The following is a 23,063-nucleotide window of genomic DNA, read 5'->3' on the forward strand; positions in this document are numbered from 1 at the left end:
TGGGCTTTCAAGTCTGTAGGAGAGAATTCCACAGGAACTGGAATTTGTATTAAAGAGATTAGATGATAAGGATCGTAAGATTCTTGAGGGTTGGTAATTATGCATAACTGAGGGGAGTACCATTGACTACATATGAAAACTAAAAAGAAGGATTTCAAAGACTATATGCGTTCTAAGCTTTCTCTACTTATTCTGTTAAGAGTTAACAAAAATGAACTAGTATTTAAAAAGGGTGGTTAACAAACGAGGTATGGTCCAATAATCATCACTAGCATGATGCCCTATCCATGAACACAGAATGATAGACATCTATAATTTCTTACCAAGTTGTCTGAAACACAGTACGTGCAAGCCACATCGCAAAGAGACTCACAGATCATGCGCGCATTGTTTTATTACGTCACAAGCGATGGTATGCGCATGCGTAGTTGTCTGAGCAACGTCATATTTTATGCATCTTATTTTGGCGCCTTGTAATAATGCATGCAATTAATGCGAATGAAGAGGATTGTATCATTCCTGGCGTGACCGTGGAACGACAAGGATATGGATTGGGCACGGCGCAAATGACACCCGGAGTTTCCGGCGACCTGTCGGAGGAGAGTTTGGTCACGGGGGACCGGAGCACCTGCTGCTCTCATTGGAAAAAAAACACTGGACAATTTTGTGTGTAGGAAACAGAAGTTGAATAATCAGAACTCATCATGGACCCCATGTTTATGTTTTCATGGCTAACTGTCCTGTGCACCGTCTACATGTATTTGTCTGGCATGTAAGTCCTAAAAATAGAAAATACAGTGCGTCCCAGAATAAACGAAACCGAGATTTAGCGATCATTTATCATAATTTAATCATAAATAAAATAGACAAATGACCTACCAATTTAAAGCTTAGAATCTCCTCTTTCATCTGATATTACTTAGGTTATTTCTTATTCACGCATGAGTGAGCAAAAACAATTTGAAGAAAGGATACCAAAAAGTCATTTGGCGGGGGGTATCTGGGTTTCAAAAAGAAACCCACATTTCTGAAAAGTTCAATATCTGCTCTTTAATTTGGTACCTAAATTACAGGAAATGGTCAAGAAATAAAAAAAGTTCTGGTCATTTGAAATAAGGCTTGTAATTCCATAATTTCATGAGATAAACGTGTTTTCACCGGTTTCCCACAGAAGCTTTCGCATGGTGAACAAAAGATTTAATGCATGGCTGATCGTCAACAAAACAGAGTGTCGAGTGAGTTTGAAAGCCAGCCTGGAGAACCTCTTAATTTTATGAAATTATTGAAATTCAAGCCTTATTTCAAATGACCAGAACTTTGTTATTTCTTGACCATTTTCTGTAATTTAGGTATCAAATTAAAGAGGAGATATTGAACTTTGCAAAAATGTGGTTTTCTTTTTGAAACCCAGATACCCCCCGCCAAATGAGTTTTTGATATCCTTTCTTCAAATTGTATTTGCTCACTCAGGCGTGAATGAGAAATAATCTAAGTAATATCAGATGAAAGAAGAGATTCTAAGCTTTAATTTGGTAGGTCATTTGTCTATTTTATTTCTGATTAAGTAACGATAAATGATCGCTAAATCTCGGTTTCGTTTTTTCTGGGACGCGCTGTATATGGTTTTCATGATATCGGGGATATGCCTATTAATGAATTATGAATGATGAAATCTAATTGTATGCCAGGCCAAGTGCATACAATAGGACAAAACTTTCTTTAAAAGGGCGTTTCAAACTATTGTTCTCATAAAGGAGACTAGTGGTTGGCGGGGTCGTCAAGCGCTCAACACGCACCTTGAGATAGCTCCGGTCTATCTGTTTTAAATCCACTTTTTTAACCTTTTTGTTTTCATCATCTAAGTCTTATTTTGTTAACATCGTATTTTTAGCGTATCTAAGTATCGCGGAAATCGTCGATTTCGCGTTTTTATCGATTTATAAACTCTAAATTTTGACCTGTTATTTTGTCTCAACATCATCCCTATCTCGGTGTGGAGTTATCAAGGGACCTATGTTGGTCAACTCATATTGACCAAATTTCATCAAAAGCCAATAGGATGTTGGGACTCTTAAAGAGAAATCTGCACTCTTGCAGGACTCGTACAAAGGAAATTGCATATAAAAATCTCTAATACGACCAAGGTTGGAATACTGCGCAGCAGTTTGGGATCCACAACACAAATCAGACCAGGACAAATTAGAAAGGGTTCAACATAGAGCGGCTAGATTTACTTTGAAGGATTACAGTAGGGAATCTAGTGTCACCAAGATGCTACAAAAACTAAAGTGGGACACATTGAAAGTCATCAGAAGTAAGGCTAGACTGACAACCTTGTACAAAGAGACACATGGATTTGTACCCTCCAACATATCAGCCCACCTTCAATCTCAAAACCCAACCAGTTGTAGATATCGAACAAGACAAAAGGGAACTCTCAAATACAATGTTATAAGATCAAATAAAGACTGCTACCGACACTCCCTGTATCCCAAGACCATCCCAGAATGGAACCTTCTCTCTGAGGATGTCAGAAATTCTAAAGACGTAGGAGTTTTCAAACTCAAACTTGAAAGTTTGGACATCAACACCCTTGTCTCCAAAGCACACTACCAAAATTAACTGTGTTTAGCGCTTGACCCCTAAACCCAAACGTACGCGACAACCAGATGCTGGTGATTGTACGTCAACGGACAGATACAGATAGGTTGTAGTATATAAACCCTACTTCTCGAGGAAAATGATGTTAGACAAGTTTATATGACAATGACAATGATTTTATTTCTTTGACGGCCCCTCCTGGGGACATAGAAGAAATATAACAACTTATAACAATGGCAATAATAGGCATAAGAGGTAATACAAAGGTAACAAAATAAATAAATAAATAAAAAGACAGAAAAAAGAATCAAACATGGTGATAATAAATCATGTACAATACAAAATTTATGATAAAACAAAATATTTATCTATTTGACATTTTCATTAATAATAATCCGATTTTATGCGCTTAATACATTGGGATGACGTTTCTAAGTGCTAGTTTTCTACAGATGCTTTGATACTGGTCATAGGATCCTGGCATGCCCGCTCACAGTGTAATTATCCACTCCCTGGGGGAGCATTATTGTTTTTAATCAAACTGAAAAGAGATCCCCCCCCCCCGATGATCTCTAGACTTTCCTAAATTATAATGGTGTGTGTATCACGTCATGGATTTCACTTGCTTTACTGTTTACAGATTGGGACCGTGCATGGGACCATGGACCCCCCCCCCCCCAACACATGCACAAACACCAAAAAAAAAATAACCACCAAGAAAATAAAAGGAAAAAGAAAACCGTTTTCTGAATATAATATCAAACCTATCACAAAATTACAATTTTTAATCTAAAAAGTTTTTAAAAAGTTTCACGCATGCAGCTTTTCATGAATTTCGCCCAACACCCAATGTCTGGTTCCCTCACTGTAATTTTAGTCTCATTTATGCTACTGCCGGGTTCCTTTTCCCTTCAAAGTCACTTTTGAAATAATAAGGGCAGCAACCAACGAACGTAGAGGGCGCCTTCCTTAAATCTCCTCAGTATTAAAATCTATGGATTAGTAGTAAAATATTACTCAAAACCAGAAAAGTAGGCCTATACACCCTCCCACAGTCACACTAGTCTGCTGTGCAAACTCTTTACTTGAGTTAATGGTCTGAATGTGCAGCCTACTCATGGCTTGTGTACCGAAGGCCCTCTCAAAACAGCAAGTTTAGTATGTGCTAGTCTTTGCGTGGAGACACACTTGTTAATCAAAGTTTCAATCAGGGTCTGTTCCTGCAGACTATACAGCCACACTGACAGAAACCGCAGCTTATGGACAGACAAAATCCATTATTATTTGAGACAAAGGAGCGCATTTTCGCTCAGCACCGTATAGAATATTCAAGAACAAAGTAAATGTATTTAAAGTGCCCGTCAAATGACAAAGAACATCCAGGAGGTCTTTGTCGAAAATTGGTGAACAGGAACAACAGTTTCATCCAAGTTTTGAAGCTGACAAAAAAGAGAAAATGTGTCGTTTGTTTATAATCAAGAACTAAACTGCTGTTTTTCATCAATTTTTTTAAAAAAGATTTCTGGGCTTATTTTCTCTAATCTTGAATCAACCGTAATACATCGCTGAACGAAAAACTCCCGAAGTAATGAACTATAACGACCGGTTTTAGTTGGTTTCGTGAATTTCGTTGGTGTGGTATATGGATTTTTGGCACGCATCAGGCACGGAAATATACGACACCCCATCCTTCAGATGGGCGGAAGTATCTCTAATTGAAAACTTTGGAAATCCTTTTATTGGGCACTTCTTTGCAAATGGGGGAGGGGGTAATTTACCTATTTTATACAAATTTATGTAAGTGAAAATATTTCATAAATATTGTTTTGGCTTACGTACAACAGACAAATAACAATTTTGGCGGCATATACTCTATGTTTTCATATTGTTATCATTATTGTTTTGTTATCATAATCATATTTACTAAAATTATTTACATAAATTCCAACTACATGTAGTTCAATTCAATTCATTTTATACGAAATAGCAAATAAATCTAGGCATGATAGAAAATAACTGTACATTCAGAAAAGAACGAAATTGATATGAAAGGTATTTTAAGGAAGTATACAAAATAGTGAAACAAAGTTAATCACTGTTTTTAATATCATCATCATTGTTCATTTTAATTAGTATTATAATAATTATTATCATTATTATTGTTATCAAATATCTTATATCAGTCATATTTTCCTTTCTGTTTTTTTTCTGCCGTTACTTGCCATACGTTATTTGTTCTGACTTTAAATGCATTAAAATGATGGTATTGATATTTCTTTGTTCTTTATTTTTCTCTGAGGTCGACTTGTACTCTTCTCTTCCGGGTTAGGTCAACAAACAATATCTCCTTCGTACCATTCATAACAACGGCCGTCAAGTAAGTACTATTCTCTTCCGGGTTAGGTCAACAAACAGTATATCTCATAACAACGGATGTCGAGTGAGTTGTAATAGAGAATTTTCACAATCACCAATCAGACGCTTTCTATAACATAGAAAATCTCTTGTCAAAATCCTTCAATGACAAAACAGCCTTTATCGAAAATCGGTGAGCCAAAAGAACAGTGTCGTCCTGGGGACAAGTTGTCAGATCTGACATCTTCCTCTGATGTTGATTGGCTGAGAGGTACTATTACTATGGTAGGCCTATCTGTCGGATAAAATGGGACTTGTCGGATAAAACGTCCGACACGGTCCTTTCATGAAACGTACCCCTGGACTGTGGACAAACAATACATTTGCATTTTTGGGGGTCCGGTCCGAATCTTCGGACGATCTGCTGTCCAGGTCCTCCAACATTCGACAAAAACCTTTCAGCTGTTCCTTGTGATTTGACGTGTATTTTCAAGTGAATTTTTGACGAAAACGTCTGCGTAGTGATTGCGAAAATGCGCTACTTTAATTTCAGCGCCACCTCTAAAATGTTTATTACAAATACCCTAATTGGATGGATGATATTCCAATCATCGCACAAGCGAGAAGCAAATGCGCTAAATATGCACATTTTAAAGGTCAAGTCCACCTCAGAAAAAAATGTTGATTTGAATCAATAGAGAAAAATCAGACAAGCACAATGCTGAAAATTTCATCAAAATCGGATGTAAAATGAGAAAGTTATGACATTTAAAAGTTTTGCTTATTTTCAACAAAATAGTAATACGAACGAGCCAGTTACATCTAAATGAGAGAGTTGATGATGTCACCCACTCACCATTTCTTTTGTTTTTTTTATTGTTTGAACAATATTTCAATTTTTACGAATTTGACGATTAGGACCTCCTTGCCTGAAGCACAAAATGTTAAAATAATGTAATTCCACGTGTTCAGGGAGGAATGAAACTTCATTTCACATGACAATGACGAGAAAATCAAAATACTTCATATTTCATATAATAAAATACAAAAGAAATACTGAGTGAGTGATGTCATCAACTCTCTCATTTGGATGTAACTGGCTCGTTCATATAACTATTTTGTTGAAAATAAGCGAAACTTTAAAATGCCTTTAAAACTTTAAAAACTTTCTTGTTTTACATCCGATTTTGATGAAATTTTCAGTGTTATGCTTGTTGAATTTTTCTCTTTTTATTCAAATCAAGTTTTTGTTGGGGTGGACTTGTCCTTTAAGTAAATTTGAATTACAACGGAAGTGATTGGTCATCTTCTGTTTATTGTTACACTATAAATTTCTAGGATTGTAACTAAGGACATAATTAATATATATATATATATATATATATATATATATATATATATATATAGGCGAAAAATTACAAGACGATTTGACGTTGGTGATAGACCACAATTTTAATCCCTGAGCTTTCGGCCTTAGGCCTTCTTCATGGGTTCTATACAAAAATGAACGAAACAAAATCAATAGTACAGAAGGAGGAACAGATGGACATATACATGTGATAAAATACGTAACAATGACGTTTTTACGTATACAATATATGCAAATACATATACATACATATACAAAATACATGCACATATAAACATAAATACATATATATATATACATACATACATATGCACACATACACATATGATGTACATACATGACGAGAGTATATAGAAATAAATATGTATGTATCTAATGTGGGGTAATTTTACCTGGGTCTTTGGGGTCTTTCGAGCTTACTCGGAGGTGTGCAGTGTCGTGCGTTCGGTTTCTGGTGTGTAGAAAATGCGTGACTTAGGTTCATTCAAGTGAAACGGTAAAGGTATATGGTCAGGGTGGAGTATAGAGAACAAAATTATTACAACTATTCAATTCATGTAGATTTATAGTGTAAGTCCAAAGACAAAAAAAATAGACAAAGTTATAGTGTCCTTACACATTACATTGTTAGGTATACAACATTACATTGTTATCACACCGATAAATTCGAGAGGGTACATTATAAAGACTAGTTTAATCGAGACTGACCAAAATTTCAGCATTTAGTGTATTGATTATATTGCTCATCATTTCCGTTGAAAACATACCTCAATAAATTTATATCTGTAAAGGAAATTGGTCTTACCATGTAGGCGATTCGACTTATTTTCAATCAATTCTATTCTAAATTTATATCAATATAGAATATGTGTAAAGTGAAAAGTATCAACTTACCTGTTGTGATGTTGCCATGTGTGCTTTTCGTATGATGGTGAATTTCTCAATCTTTTTTACGAAATGGTCTATATGTTTTCATACACCAAAAGAAAAAAAAATATCCAGGATGTGTGCCTGTACATGTTTTGGATTGTTTTGGTTTTAGCCTGTTTGCCGAAGTAAGTTTAATACTTCCAATCGATTACTAGCACTTATAAATTTACCAACGAAATTTACATCAATATAGTGATAAAAAAGTACCAAGTTATTTTTGTAATGTTGCCATGTATGGGTTTCGACTTATGGTGAATTTCTCAACCATTTTGTATTGAATGGACAACATTTTTTCATTCATTAAAGTACATAATGATTCAAAATATGTAATGGCTGAAGAAATACTTACAATCGATTGCTGGAATTCACTCTTGAGAAAATAACTTTCATGATTAATGGCTTACTATTTGATTTCCAGCAATCGATTGCTGCCAAGTTCACCATTACGTACACTCTTTGCATTCTGGACGGCTTGATGCCTGATTTATTTTTTGCCTTTCGTGATATTGCAATCTTTTAAATTAATACATAACAAAATTTAACATTACAACACAGGTAAAGTCAGTCGAACTTGTGCAACCGATTACAGGTAGTTACATGTACTTTGCTTTGTTTATAATAATGGATACTAAATTTAAGAAAAAAAAATCAATGTTAAAGTGTCAGTGACCTTACTCATTATGATATTTTTGTGTACGTAATCGTTGAATGATCTATGTAGCTATACTTGTTAGGTACTGTATATAGCTAATTATTGTAATGTTGTAGGAAAAAAACAATTTGTCTAATTTATTTTCAATATACGAAAGAACCTTTAAATACTTTTTGCTGTCAATATTCTTGCATGTACATGCTCAGTGGTATTTATTTTAAATCACTTTAGTATATAACTGTCTCTGTATCCATTTTTCTCAAAGGCATTGTACTAGCCTTGCCTCGCACCACATGTTTGCTTAATTTCGTTAATTGTAATCCAACAAGAAATTAATACCTGTACTGAATTTAATCGATCTGTTACCCGCAATTTTACACTGCATGTATTCCGATTTTTACTATTCTTTTTAATTTATGTTTGGTTCTTTGACTAAGGTTTATCGATAGATTTTTATAGAATTATTTAGACAGGTTTCATTTCTTTATTCACTTTTGTGATTACAACAATTCTGGTTCTACTTTCTGTTAACGTTAAGGTGGCCAGATGCTCGCAGGTTAGGACTTCATTGACCTCCCGTATGATTTGCTATCATTGTCATCATCATCATTACCACCACCACCATCATCATCATCATCATCATCATCATCATCACCACCACCATCATCATCATCATCATCATCATCATCATCATCATCATCATCATCATCACCACCACCATCATCATCATCATCATCATCATACTGTTCCGGCACAGAAAATTTACATACAAATCAGTTATCATATCTTCGATCTTAAAATCTTGGTAATATCGTTTTTTCTTCACGAGTAATGACATAGACATTTTTTCTATTTTCAATACAAACAATGCATCATGTAATAAATATTACTCAACTGAAGATTTTACTTCTAAATTTAGAGACACAGAACACAAATTCAGTTTGCTTCACGTTAATGCCAGAAGTTTGAACAAAAACTTTGAATCATTGGAATCATTACTCTTTACTCTAAATAATTTCAAATTCTCCATTATCGGTGTCACGGAAACATGGCTTCATAATAATTCACCTAACATATTCAACTTGCAAAACTATAATCTTATAAGGCGAGATCGTGAAGATCAAAGAGGAGGTGGTGTAGCATTTTACATCAATGAACATTTGCAGTTTAAAATAAGAAAAGAAATATCATTAAAACAAAGTGAAACTCTATTCTTAGAAATCATGAAGCCGAAAGGCAAAAATATAATTATTGGATTAGTTTACAGACCCCCTCATGGCAATGCAAATTTATTTTGCGAAGAGCTTGAAATATGCCTTCATACCATAACAAAAGAAGATAAACAAATATATCTAATGGGTGATTTTAACATTGACCTGTTATCCCAAAATAATGACAACGATTTATTCCTACACACTATGCATTCATTTGGTTATTATCCCCACATAGATCAACCGACCAGAATTGATAGCCATTCATCAACACTTATCGACAACATATTTTCAAACATACTAAACAGAGATACTTCCAGCGGACTAATAATATCTGATATAGCTGATCATTTACCGGTTTTCTTATTATGTGATAATGATATTTCAAAAGAAAATTCACCTAAATCTACAATGTATAGTAAAGAATCCCCAATAAATATTGAATCGTTTAAAAGTGATCTTGCGATTGAGGAATGGTTAGATGTATTTAATGAGTCAAATTCAGATATTGCTTACACAAATTTTAACCAAAAATTGCAGAAATATTACGATAAAAATTTTCCTCTATCACCTATCAAAAAAAGAAAAGCAAAAATGCCATGGATTACTAAAGCTATTCTACGATCCATACATACCAGAAATAAACTATACAAGACATTTTTAAAGAACCCTTCTATTCAAAACAAAAATAAATATAAAACTTATAGAAATAGACTAACCAATATAATTCGGGCTTCTCGCAAATTGTTTTATTCCGAGAAACTTAACAAAATTAAATCAAACATGAAAGCCACATGGGAGATCATCAACGATTTGATTGGCAAGAAACCCAAAGTATTACCTAAAGACAATTTCACAGTTCATGCTGCTGCAATAAATTCAGATGATGTAGCTGATACCTTTAATTCCTTTTCGTTAACATAGGACCCTCTTTGGCAAACAACCTTGCCAGACCAAACCAAAGTTTTGCAAAATTTCTTCCCACACCCATCAATTCTTCCCTATTCTTTAACCCCACAAATGTTCAGGAAATAATTGAAATAACAAAAAATCTCAAATCCAGCAAATCAAAGGGATATGATAGAATTAGTACTTTCCTTCTTAAGCAGATCATACATTATATTGTCACTCCATTGTGTCATATTTTTAATCTGTCGATCAGCACCGGTAAATGTCCAGATCCCCTAAAAATTGCAAAGGTAAATCCTGTTTTAAAAAAAGACAATCCACATGAAATAACAAATTATAGGCCTATTTCTATTCTCCCCAGCATATCCAAAATATTAGAGAAGATTATTTACAAAAGACTTTATAAGTTCCTAGATACTTTTCAGTTTCTAAATTCAAACCAATATGGATTCAGGAAAGGGCATTCAACTGATCAGGCTTTAATACAAATATACGATAAAATTACAAATGCAATGACAAATAAAGAACACATAATAGGAGTATTCATGGACCTAAGCAAAGCATTCGACACTCTTGACCACCAGATTTTACTTAAAAAACTTGAAAATTATGGAATTCGGGGAATCACACTATCATGGTTTGAGAGTTATTTGACTGATAGAAAACAATATGTCACTCACAATAATATTTCTTCTAATTTTCAGACAATAAAATGCGGAGTTCCACAAGGATCGATCCTTGGCCCCCTACTTTTCCTTATATATATTAATGATTTGACTACTGTAACGCTTTTATTATCATTTGTATTATTTGCCGATGACACAAACATTTTTTGTTCACACACTAGCTTAGAAACTTTAGTAGATACATTTAATCGTGAATTACCTAAACTATCTTTATGGTTTAAATGTAATAGGCTATCACTTAATATAGACAAAACAAACTTTATGTATTTTAAGCATACAAGTTCACATATTACTGAGTTTCCATACGACATAAGCATAGATAATATTCCACTCAAAAGGAAAAAAGAAACAAAGTTTTTAGGTGTCACAATAGATGAAAATTTAAATTGGAATGAACATATACGTTGTATAACTACTAACATCTCCAGAAACGTAGGTGTACTTTACAAAATGAAAAACATAATTCCTCATACTACACTCGTTTTACTCTACAATTCATTGATATTGCCGTATATATCGTACTGCAATATAGTTTGGGCAACGTGTGCAAAAACTAAAATTAATACAATATATTTATTACAGAAAAAAGCAATTCGAATTTGTACTAATTCGCAATATTTATCACACACAAATCCATTATTCCATAAACTAAAGACTCTAACTATTTTTGACATAAATTCATTTCAAAGCTTACTGCTTATGTTCAAATACGTAAATAACATGCTCCCACCTTCATTTCACAATTTTTATACTATGAACACATCTATCCATTCATACCCTACGCGGAACTCTTCTAATTTCCATTTAATCAACCCCAAATTGCTTATTGCGCAGAGATCCATAAGACACCATGGTCCTGATTTGTGGAACTCTCTACCAGAATCTATAAAAAGATCCACGTCCCTTTACTCATTTAAAGCAAACGTTAAATCCATGTTGATATCAGAATATTTGAAGTAAAATTTCTGTGTCGTTGTGTCATTAAAGCATCATCACCATCATCATCCTCTCCATCACCTTCATCTTCACCATTTCACCGTCATCTTCATCCTTATCATCTCCATCTTCAATGCTCAAATTAGATTACTGCTGTTTTTCATAAAATGTACTGTATATCGATTCTGCTGTATTAATGTATTATATTAATCAATGAGTTTTAACCTGGGGTTGTCATTTTTTCAAGCAATCTGCTTATGATGACAATCCTTCTCCTGCAAATTGTAAATGTTAACTAATTTGGTATGAGATCAATTTTGTTTGTAATGATAATTTTAGTACATTTAGTTATGATTCATGCCAAAAAAATTATCAATATACTATGTTTGTTATGTTATGGAAAATGTATTCTATACGAATTATGTAATTGCAGAAGTAAACAATAAAATCAAATCAAATTAATTATAAATTATACAAGTAAATGACTAGATACGGTTATAAATTGTAATGCAGTACATTAATTGAAATATATATATGTTCACCAAAAAATATATATATGTTCATAAAGTGTATTTATATATATATATATACATACATATATATATATATATATATATATATATATATGTTCATAAAAATCAGCAACGTCAAATCGTCTTGTAATTTTTCGCCTATAAGTAGTTCGCCTATAAGACACAGTCGTCATGTTAAAGAGTGGATGCCTGTTTACATTTATATATATATATATATATATATTCAATCTGCTCCCCTAAACCTGTTATTTCGCGTTTTTTTTTGTCTATTCACGCTATCCGACTGTTTCCTGCATTTTGTCATAGTTTTTAATTCAAAGTTTGAAGACTGTTACAGTAACTTTATATATACAGGATTAAAAAGTAGGAGGGGGAAAGGTCGGGTGTGAGGACACTATAACTTTGTCTATTTTTTTGTCTTTGGACTTACACTATAAATCTACATGAATTGAATAGTTGTAATAATTTTGTTCTCTATAATATTGCCTAACTATTTTGTACTATAAAATGATGAAACCTCGCTTGTTATTATATATCGTCCAAAATGGCTGTCTGATATTGATTGTCCCGACACAACGAAAGTGATAGTTGTTATGAGTGATTTGGCTTTTTTCTTTTAAAGACAACGTGCGTAAAATCTTAAACAACGTTGTGCTACTTGATCGATCAGTATAACACACACAACAAATTGAACTTATTCTTACCTTTACCTTTTATTTAGCATTGTGATGTGGGGAACCTACGGGTTCTTATGCGCTGATAAGGCCATCATCATCGTCAATGTGGTCGGTTTTGCTGTTCAACTCTCCTACATCTGTATCTATATACGCTTTACACAAAACAAGGTATGCAACCTGGGCCCAGTCTTACAAAGAGTTACGATTGATCCAATCAAACGTAACTCTATGGAAATCCATCAGTGTCATATTTTTTTTCGTTAGGGAAATTGCACAATGTCCTTTGAAAACAAAAATAAGCATATATACTGAATTGTCAAGAAAATAGTTAATTTATGAATACACCTCAAAACTACAAAATATTTAGAAGAAACATGTATTACATGTTGACGTTGCTGGCTTTCCATAGTTGTGATTGATCGGATCAATCGTAACTCTTTGTAAGATGGAGCCCAGGACTCGCACATCCCTAGTCAAGAAAATTCAAGGCAATTATATTTCAAAACAACAATGAGAAAAAGAATATATACACAAATTATTCTAGCCGATATTATTCATAAAACAGTAATTGTTTAACCCTAAAAAGACTGGGGAGGGGGGCCTTTTAGGCCCCCCTGTACATAAATCGCGATTACTTTTTTGCGCATGAAGCGTTCGCGCCGCCATTTCATGACTTTTTTCTCTTGAGTTTTGCGCAACTTTTGATACCAAATTTGTATACCCCCATGCCGCGGTTGCGGAGTTACGTAACATTTTCGTATCACATGTCACGTAAGAAATTGAAATTTGTATTCGTTTGTGTGTAAAGTGTATGGTATTTGAATGAATGTTATACACATTGTTTTCTAACTACATTTTTATTTGTTTCTTTCTATATTATGCATGTCACTTGTGAATTCAAGTAGCAGTTCTAGGATATGAAAATAATGAAAAACATTGCATAAAAAAATAAAGAAATACATAAGAAATGCAAAATAAAGAAATACATAAGAAATTAAAATCAAAGAAAAACATAAGAAAAGTAATGCAATAAAACATGCCAATTATTGTATTTCTCTACATAACGCGTGCAGAGTACTTATTTGCATATTTAGTAATTACTAATTTGCATAAGCATATCTAATAATTCAAGCACGAAATAACACAATTCCATGATAAACAACCTCTTCTTACAGCTGAAAACCTTGAAACGGGAATTTATGGACCGCAATAGGTACCAAAGTATGAAAAATTCAATTTTTTGATAAAAATTTGCATATTCGCATAATTAATAAAAATACAATGAATATCAGTATTTTGACTATGGTTTCTTTTAGAGGACATGACAAAGGATGTGTGTGCCAAATTTGGTTGCGATCGGACGACCAACGGCCGAGATCTTAGGGGGGGGGGCCCAAAAGGCCCCCCCCCCCAGTTTTTCTAGCCTCCAAAATAGCCCAGTCTTTTTAGGGTTAAAAAGTCGATCTTTGTCTGAAGTTGCCCCAATTTGTTTTTCCTAAACATCTGCAACGGCCTCATGAACGAATTAGACGGCATGCCAATCAGAGAGAAATAGGGTCTATGATAATGAACTTGAAAGAAAGACTCAACAAACCGAGTTTTGCTTTTTATTGGTAAAACTATGCATGAGCCTAATTTTAGAATTTCTTTTGTGAAGTAACAAATTCGCATTGAGTTTTGTTAAAGGTCAAGTCCACCTCAGAAAAATGGTGATTTAAATCAATATAGAAAAATCAGATAAGCTTAATGCTGAAAAATTCATCAAAATCGGATTTAAAATTAGTTATGACATTTTAAAGTTTTGCTTATTTTTCACAAAATATTTATATGCACAATTTAGCCACTATACAAATGAGAGAATCGATGATGTCCCTCACACACTATTTCTTTTGTTTTTTATTGTTTGAACTATACAATATTTCAATTTTTCAGATTTAATAGTAAGGGACTTGACTGAACCATAAAATGTTAAACAATGGTAATTCCACATGTTCAGGGAGAAATAAAACTTTGTTTCACATGATGAATGAGGAGAAAATTCATGTTTCATGTAATAAAATATAAAAGAAATAGTGAGTGATGTCATCAGTTCCCTCATTTGCATACCGATCGGGATGTGCATATAACTATTTTGTGAAATTAAACGAAACTTTAAAATGTCATAACTTTCTTATTTTACATCCGATTTTGATGAAATTTTCAATTATATGCTTGTTTGATATTTTTCTATTCAAATAAACTCTTTATTCGTCCTTTAACCACATAGACCGCATAAAGCTGTCACGCAGCTGCATAATGATGAAAAAAAAATTGTTTTGATGTTTGTGAGTCTATTTACGTTAGTTAAAATAAAAAAATATATAATGAATCTACCTGTTTCGTTTTCCAGCTTCGCCCCGTCCAACAAACCATAGCCGGAATAGCCTTTCTTGTTGCACTTTACATCTACATCTCCCAGTTTGTCCCAACACGTGCTTCAGCCCTCAAGCAAGTCGGTCTCGTCGCCAGTATAGTCACCATTCTGATGTTCGTTGCTCCCGTTTGTGACATGGTGAGGAGACTCAAAATTTTGCCAATTTTTTTAAGTAAAAAAAACATACTGACAGACATAGCTTTCGCTTTCGCAGTAATCTTGGATTACCAATATTTGATTTAAAAAATATTAAGGTAGAGTGATAGAAATCGTTGCGACGATGATTGCAGCGTTCCTCCTGCCTAACGATTATAAGATGTCAAATCCCAAGTTGCCGAATTACAATAGAGTCGTAGTCTGAAAAGGTATATGGTAACACGGGCCTAACTACAACTGGCAGGCAAAAGATATTCATTCGAGCCAACCCATAGCTCAATTCTTAAATTTGATATTGCTGATTGACAAAAATGAATGAATATGACTGACAATCTATTACACTGATTCTAGGGAGGGTGCCTACTGAACTTCCTTTATTCCAAATTGGAAAGATATGTAGCTACTTTGGAACTATGTTTTTACTGGCGGAAGATTAGGGCCATTTTACTTTCTCAACTGATGAATTATTGATCCTGTCAGGTGTAGTCCTCATAAATGCTGATTTATTTTTAAAATGAGCAGGCCGAGGTACCCTTCTCTGGTCAGATATGGAATGTCAGACATTTATCCTCTCCACTGGTAGTAAACATTCAGCCCTCGAATTTCCTCCTTATTTTCTATGAATTCTTTTTAAGTGCCACTTTAACACACGAACCTTTATATGGGAAGTGATTAGGCCTGTGATGCCTGATGTATATTGTCAGTTCGAGTGCATGATACTTATAGCGCCCCTTGGCCCCAAACAACTTCTAGTGGTACTCCGGGCTAAAAATAAGGTTTCATGAGCGCAAAATATTTCTTTAGACTCGTTTATTAATTTGATAAACGAGTCTTTAAGAAATATATGGCACTTTGAAAAAAAGATGAAATTATAGGGTCGAATGTTTACGACTAGTGGTCAGGATCTATACCTCGACCGCTACTGGCTCAATTTAAAAATAAATTGGCAGTTTTATCAAGACTTCTCCTGACACTTTCATACACTTTGTCAATTAGCTACAGGTATATGTCAAATTAAAAAAAAATGGGATTGGGTTGGCTCGAATGAATATCGTTTGCTTTCCTGCGGTGAATAGGCCTGTGTGACCATAGTATGTCTTACTATCGAGCAATATTTACTGAGCAAAATGCTGAAAATTTCATCAAATTCGTTAACACATAAGTTGAGCATGCAGTGTTTTTTCCTGGAAAACGAATGTTTTTATACGATTCATAATTATTATATATATCCATATATATTGTTTTTATAATATGTTTTCAATCTCCGAAATAAAAGAAATATGTAATTTCATGTTAATAAATGGGTATACGACAACATGGGATTACGTATTGCATATTCATTATGATGTGCAAAGAACTATTTCACAAAAATATTGCAAAATTATGAAATGTTACAATTGTCATTTCTTGTCTGATTTGGGTAGTTTTTTTTCTAATATTCAATCACTAGTACTACTGTAGAACAAAAACATTAAGCTCTGCCAAAAGTCGTTAAAATGTATTAAGAAACGTTTGTTTCCAAATTTAAGACAACTTGAACTGGAGAATGTGACTCTATGCATAAATTTTAATAACATATTAAAAATTTCAGGATTTTTTCCTGTCTTGAAAGTTTTCTATGCCAGTCCTTATTCCAAAGAATATTTATTTTGTTTTAAAGGTGCATTGCATACGAGCTAAATCAGCCAAGACAATCTCGGCCTCCCTCAGCATCGCCACCCTCATCTCTTCGTCCCTTTGGTTATCATACGGTATTCTTCTCCATGACACATTTATATCAGTAAGTATATGTATTCAAAAAATAAAGTTGAAATGACCGTCAATACAAACAAAAATGATATCCCGAAAAGTGTATCGATCATTTTTGGTGAGGAGGGTGGTAATTGTTTTATTTGCTCCCCTTTCATTTGTGCGCCTTGAGCTTCTTTAACGAGATGGATATGGCGCATAATAAATTGCATATATCATTATTAAAAAATATAAGCCATTGCTAAAGAGTCAATATGAATCATACAGGGGTATCATTTAATAGTGCCAAATGTGTATATTTTCATGCATGTGATATTTTTTTTCATTTTTATTTTCGTTTGCAAGTTAATTTTTTGCATCTCGCGCCCTTTCTCGGTAGCTATTTGTTTCTTCAACAAGTGGACTGCCTCTGGCGGTCTCACCTGCATCACGCGATTCAATATAGCAGCAGTGCTGATTTTGAAAACTACTCGCACAAGATGTTCAGTGATACTTGGTTAATCTTATTTAAACGTTTTATGAACTAGACCAATACACTTACAGAGATATGATGGTAATTCAACAAATACCCCCAACGTGGCCAAAGTTCATTGACCTTACATGACCTTTGACCTTGATCATGTGACCTGAAACTCGCACAGGATGTTCAGTGATACTTGATTACTCTTATGTCCAAGTTTCATGAGTCAGATCCATAAACTTTCAAAGTTATGATGGTAATTCAGCAGATACCCCCATTATGGCCAAAGTTCATTGACCTTTGACCTTGGTCATGTGACCTAAAATGTGCACAGGATGTTCAGTGATACTTGATTACTCTTATGTCCAAGTTTCATGAATCAGATCCATAAACTTTCAAAGTTATGATGGTAATTCAACAGATACCCCCAATTCGGCCAAAGTTCATTGACCCTAAATGACCTTTGACCTTGGTCATGTGACGTGAAACTCATGCAGGATGTGCAGTGATACTTGATTAACCTTATGTATAAGTTTCATGAACTAGGTCCATATATTTTCTAAGTTATGACATTTCAAAAACTTTACCTTAGGTTAAGATTTCGATGTTGATTCCCCCAACATGGTCTAAGTTCATTGATCCTAAATGACCTTTGACCTTGGTCATGTGACATGAAATTCAGGCAGAATGTTCAGTAATACTTGATTAACCTCATGGCCAAGTTTCATGAACTAGGTTCATATACTTTTAAGTTATGCTGTCATTTCAAAAACTTAACCTAAGGTTAAAATTTGGTGTTGACGCCGCCGCAGTCACCGCCGCCGTCGCCGCCGTCGGAAAAGCGGCGCTAGTCTCACTCTGCTATGCAGGTGAAACAAAAATGCCCTTTGAAAACTTTTTTCTTCAAAATCGGTGATCGGATATCATAAAAATGAAGAGAAAATTCCAACTTTATATACGCTATATTCTATAAAGAAACAAATGCTCATCGGCCTATGCACATTAAACCCCCCTTTTTTTGGGGGGGGGGTAATCGAAATGCAATTGCTTTCTGTAACATTGTCATTCTGTTCATACAACCGGCGTTCTGAATAATGTGCAGAAGGTACAAATTCAGTCAGAAAGAATCCCACCCTGTTATCGTCAAGTCACTAGCGAGTCTTCGCAATTGCTACGGGGACGGATCTTACAACATATAAAATCTATTGACAATGCCCGTCAAATCACAATGAACAACTTTGAGGTCTTTGTCGAAAATTGGTGGACCGGAACAGCAGATCGTCGTAAGATTCTGGTCTGACGAAAAATTGCAAATATGTCGTTTGTCCAGAGTCCAGGACGAAATTGCTGCTTCGATTCGACGATTTTCGACAAAGGCTGTTTTGGTCACTGAAGGGCTTTAGACAATAGATTCTCCGCGTTATAGAAAGGGTCTGGGAAGTGATTGCTAAAATTCCCTATTGACAATGTGCTCCGCCCTTTCACTCTCACGTACCCAGCTACCCAACATACCTGGCGTGCTCAGTAGCATTTCAAGGTTGATAATCCTCTGGAGGTTCAACGGGCGAGATGACGACCACGAAGATTTTTACATCTCATCGTCGTCGTCATATCTATCGTCATCGTCGTCATCATCACCGTCATCCTCAGCACATTCTTTAGTGTGACAGTACATTACGAGGTGAGGAGTAGACCGAGCTGAATACAGTATTCAAATATAAAATTCATCATTATCTTATTTAATTATTCATTTATTCATTTTTTATTTACTTATTATGTATCTATTCATTTATTTCTCTATTTATTTATTAATTTATTTATTTATAGATTTATTTGTTCATTTATTTATTCATGTTTCCTTTGAAAAGACAGGATTGTCCGGTCAAACCAATTGACCTGCTTTTCAAGGGAGCCCTGTCAAATGTACATGCATATAAACATGGTATATACAGAATAAAAAAACACTGAACGAAAATAAGTAATGACCAAGATTTTCATAGAAAAAAATCATATATGAAATGAGTTTAAAATGATGTTTTTACATAACGACAAAAGCGTAATGGACGAAAGTCATTAAGATAAGACAGTGATCAGAGAAAGAGTTTAAGGGATGATCCGGGCTGAAAGTATTTAAGCTTAATAAAAGGAGTAGAATTCACTGAGCAAAATGTCGAAAATTTCATAAAAATCGGATAACAAATGAGAAAGTTATTGAATTTCAAAGTTTGGCAATATTTTGTGAAAACAGTCGTCATGAATATTCATTAGGTGAGCTGATGATGTCAAATCTCCACTTGTTCTTTTGTATTTTAGTATTAGGTTTATTCAATTTTTTTTCCTGCAAGAACTATCTATAGAAAAATTGGATTGACAACTAATATAGTGCATTAAATATTTATTGCTGCAACTTATTTCGTTATAAGGGAGACAGATTATTCACACAAGTATGAAATAATGAAAACATAATTTTATGTAATAACAAAAGAAAACGGAAAGTGGAGATGTGACATCATCAGCCCACCTAATAAATATTCATGACGACTGTTTTCACAAAATATTGCGAAACTTTAAACTTCAATAACTTTATTATTTGTTATCCGATTTTGAGGAAATTTTCAGCATTTTGCTTAGTGAATTCTACTCTATGTATTCATGGTATTTAGACATAAATATTTTCAACCCGGACCATCCCTTTAAGAGTTAGCACTATACATATTTCACTGGAGTGAAGCTGATTGTAATTTTTATGATGATTTAAATTATGCAAATTTCAGGCATAAAAATCGGTTCTACAATAAAAAAAAATCATTAATTTTTTTTCTCGAAGATTTCGTCATTTTCGCATTTTTTTCAAACTTTATAGGAGCGCTGTTGGCTAAAATCTGTAATTTTGTTATGAAAAAAAAAACATGGCTCCATTGTAAATATTTATGAACGCTTTCTCCATATTGGGTCTTCATTTTTCTGACAAAAGATTATGACAAAGTATATGGGTTTGACGAACTCCAAGAATTTAGACTGAACATTGTGACCCTGTCAGGCGACAAAAAGAAGTATCTTGATTGTGACATTCTCTTGATTTTCAATTCGGCGAACTTTAATTCCCTTAATAGACAATTAACCAATATTTTGTAGTCGTTTTGTCGTTGTTGCATATTAGGCTCAACGTATCAAATTAAGCGACTCTGCGCAAAGTCGGATGAAAATATAGACATTATTATAGTGGAACTTCCTTAAAAAGTCTTTAAAAAAGACGATAATAAATCATCAGGAACTGAAATAAAGCGTAATGAATAAATGGGTGAACTTTTATCTCATCAAAAAGATTTCTGTTTAATTCAGGGGGGTCAAAGACATTATCCTCAAAGTTTGCTTAGTCTCATTTTGTTTGCATCTAGTGTATTGACGAACTACTTGCCACGTTTCAAAAGTTCATCAACAATCACAACTAACATACTTTTATAACTCCTTGGATGTAAATGTGAACTTTAATACAAAGTGCACCAAGAACTATGACGATGTGATAAACAGTTCACTGACTGAAGTTTCATGAGCATCAATTTATTTTGCAAGTAATGGTGTAGATAAGACTCGAGGCGTGTTCAAACATTTTCCAAAATAAATACTTTTTTTACAGGAGAAAGAACAATGGCGAGAGTCATTGCACTTATATGCCCCACCCGCCATTCCAGGCGATATTAAGTGATTTTTTCGTGATGACTAGAATGGAGGGAGGGGGGATATAAAGCCGACCTTCCCCCATACGATGCTTTGCAAATTTCCCAAATCCGGGGTGGGGAGCATTATAGCCTTTCTCTGTCTATCGGGATCGTACCCATGGCCCTAAACATCTCACTTATTTATTATTTATTAATATTTCTCTATTTGAATTTGATAAAATAGGTAAACAATCATTACCTTCTATAGAATTGTCTTTGTACATGAAATTTTCAGCTCAATGAGCATATTACCCCAATAGTTTTTTGTTTTGCCCATAATGCAACATTTTGAATATGAAGTCTTCTCCAAGTCATATGAACCCCACTCTGTGACTAAAGCAAATACGTCACAAACCCCAAGAGACATTTAAGAGGTGATAGGTAGGCCTATGGTTTGTTGGTATACAGAGTAAATGATTGGTTTTATTATATAAATCTCGCGTGTCTCTGTTTTATTACCGTTGTTTTAATGTTTTCCCTTTGGCATTCCTACAGATTGATTTATCTTCGAGACAATTCCGCGATCCACGCCTCGCTACGCCTGTCAACGCGCGTCTAATATGGATCTTTCTATACCTTGTCACACACATTGCGAAAGATGATCAACGAATTCCTTGAAAATAAGTTGAAACTGAATCATGGACGATGATATTATCCTATTTATTTTGTCTCCTTTTTTTGTCATGTTTATTATATCATCCGCACATGAATTGCGATATGCAGCGTACATGGAATTATGGGATTACGAAATAAAGAGATTATTATTTAAGAAATAAATTTATTTTTGAAACTGAAGTTTTGTTTTACATGTTCAGCTCATTCCGTTTCTGTTTTTTACGTTATGTGACACGTTCCGAACTTCGGAAATGAATGTAATCAATCTCAGAGAATATGGACAGTGGAAATCTAGTATTGACCTTCATTAGGCCAACATTAAGCATTTTTCAAGAAGCACAGACTTATAGGAAAGTTCTGGGAGCGTTTCATCAACATTTTTGTCCGAATTTGTCAGATTTGACAACTTTCCCCGATTCTGATTGGCTGAGAGGCACTGTTACTATGGTAACTGTCGGATAAAACAAGACTTGTCGGATAAAATCCTTTCATGAAATGCTCCCCAGAGCTCTTTCTCACGTGATTAAACTTCCCGCCATTGGGGACCATGCTTCGTCGCTCCGGTGTATACTGACTTTTGGAAAGACGTGTTCAATAGCCTTGTGAGACCACAGTGGTTGGTGAAACGTCGCGAATACAGAAATTTTTTTATTCTACTTTAGAATATCCACCTAATTCCAGTAAAATATTTCATTGCTGACAAAAATTTCAGGATTACTGGTTGAATCATGATATTCATGGAGTATGAAATTCTCCATGGTAAGTGACACGGTTACACTTTGAAATTCCGAAGGTTCGTAATTCCGGAACACGTAAATTGCCTATGCCTCGATGTTCGTTAATCCGAAAACGTACAAGGGTTCGTTAATCCGAACATTTGTGGCGTTATTCCGAAGGTTCTTTATTTCGAAGGTTCGATAATCCGAAAACGAAGTAAGGTTCGATGTTCCGAAGGTTCGTTAATTCGAAAACGAAATAAGGTTCGTTAATCATTTCGTTTTCGGACTAACGAACCTTTGTAATTACGGTCCTCGTTTCGTTTTCAGATTAACGAACCTTCGGAATTACGATCATCACTTCGTTTTCGGACTA

At 34.2% G+C, this 23,063-nt stretch overlaps 1 protein-coding gene across 1 annotated transcript; it reads left to right on the forward strand.

Moving 5' to 3' along the window:
• Positions 1 to 4,906: 4,906 nt before the first annotated feature.
• LOC121415150 (sugar transporter SWEET1-like) lies at positions 4,907 to 22,029 on the forward strand. The gene is made up of 6 exons (XM_041608285.1): positions 4,907 to 4,978; positions 12,904 to 13,027; positions 15,249 to 15,410; positions 17,089 to 17,208; positions 19,137 to 19,318; positions 21,852 to 22,029. Exons 2-5 carry the CDS (start codon positions 12,911 to 12,913, stop codon positions 19,302 to 19,304), a joined length of 567 nt encoding a protein of 188 aa, XP_041464219.1. The 5' UTR covers positions 4,907 to 4,978; positions 12,904 to 12,910; the 3' UTR covers positions 19,305 to 19,318; positions 21,852 to 22,029.
• The last annotated feature ends 1,034 nt before the right edge of the window (positions 22,030 to 23,063 follow it).

This window comes from Lytechinus variegatus, chromosome 5 (genome assembly GCF_018143015.1).
Source record: "Lytechinus variegatus isolate NC3 chromosome 5, Lvar_3.0, whole genome shotgun sequence".
NCBI lineage: Eukaryota > Metazoa > Echinodermata > Echinoidea > Temnopleuroida > Toxopneustidae > Lytechinus > Lytechinus variegatus.

Coding starts and splice junctions, on each gene's coding strand:
- LOC121415150 (XM_041608285.1), top strand. CDS start 12,911: ATGTGGGGAACCTACGGGTTCTTATGCGCTGATAAGGCCATCATCATC. Junction 15,411..17,088: donor TTGCTCCCGTTTGTGACATG/GTGAGGAGACTC, acceptor TTTGTTTTAAAG/GTGCATTGCATACGAGCTAA. Junction 17,209..19,136: donor TCCATGACACATTTATATCA/GTAAGTATATGT, acceptor TCACGTACCCAG/CTACCCAACATACCTGGCGT.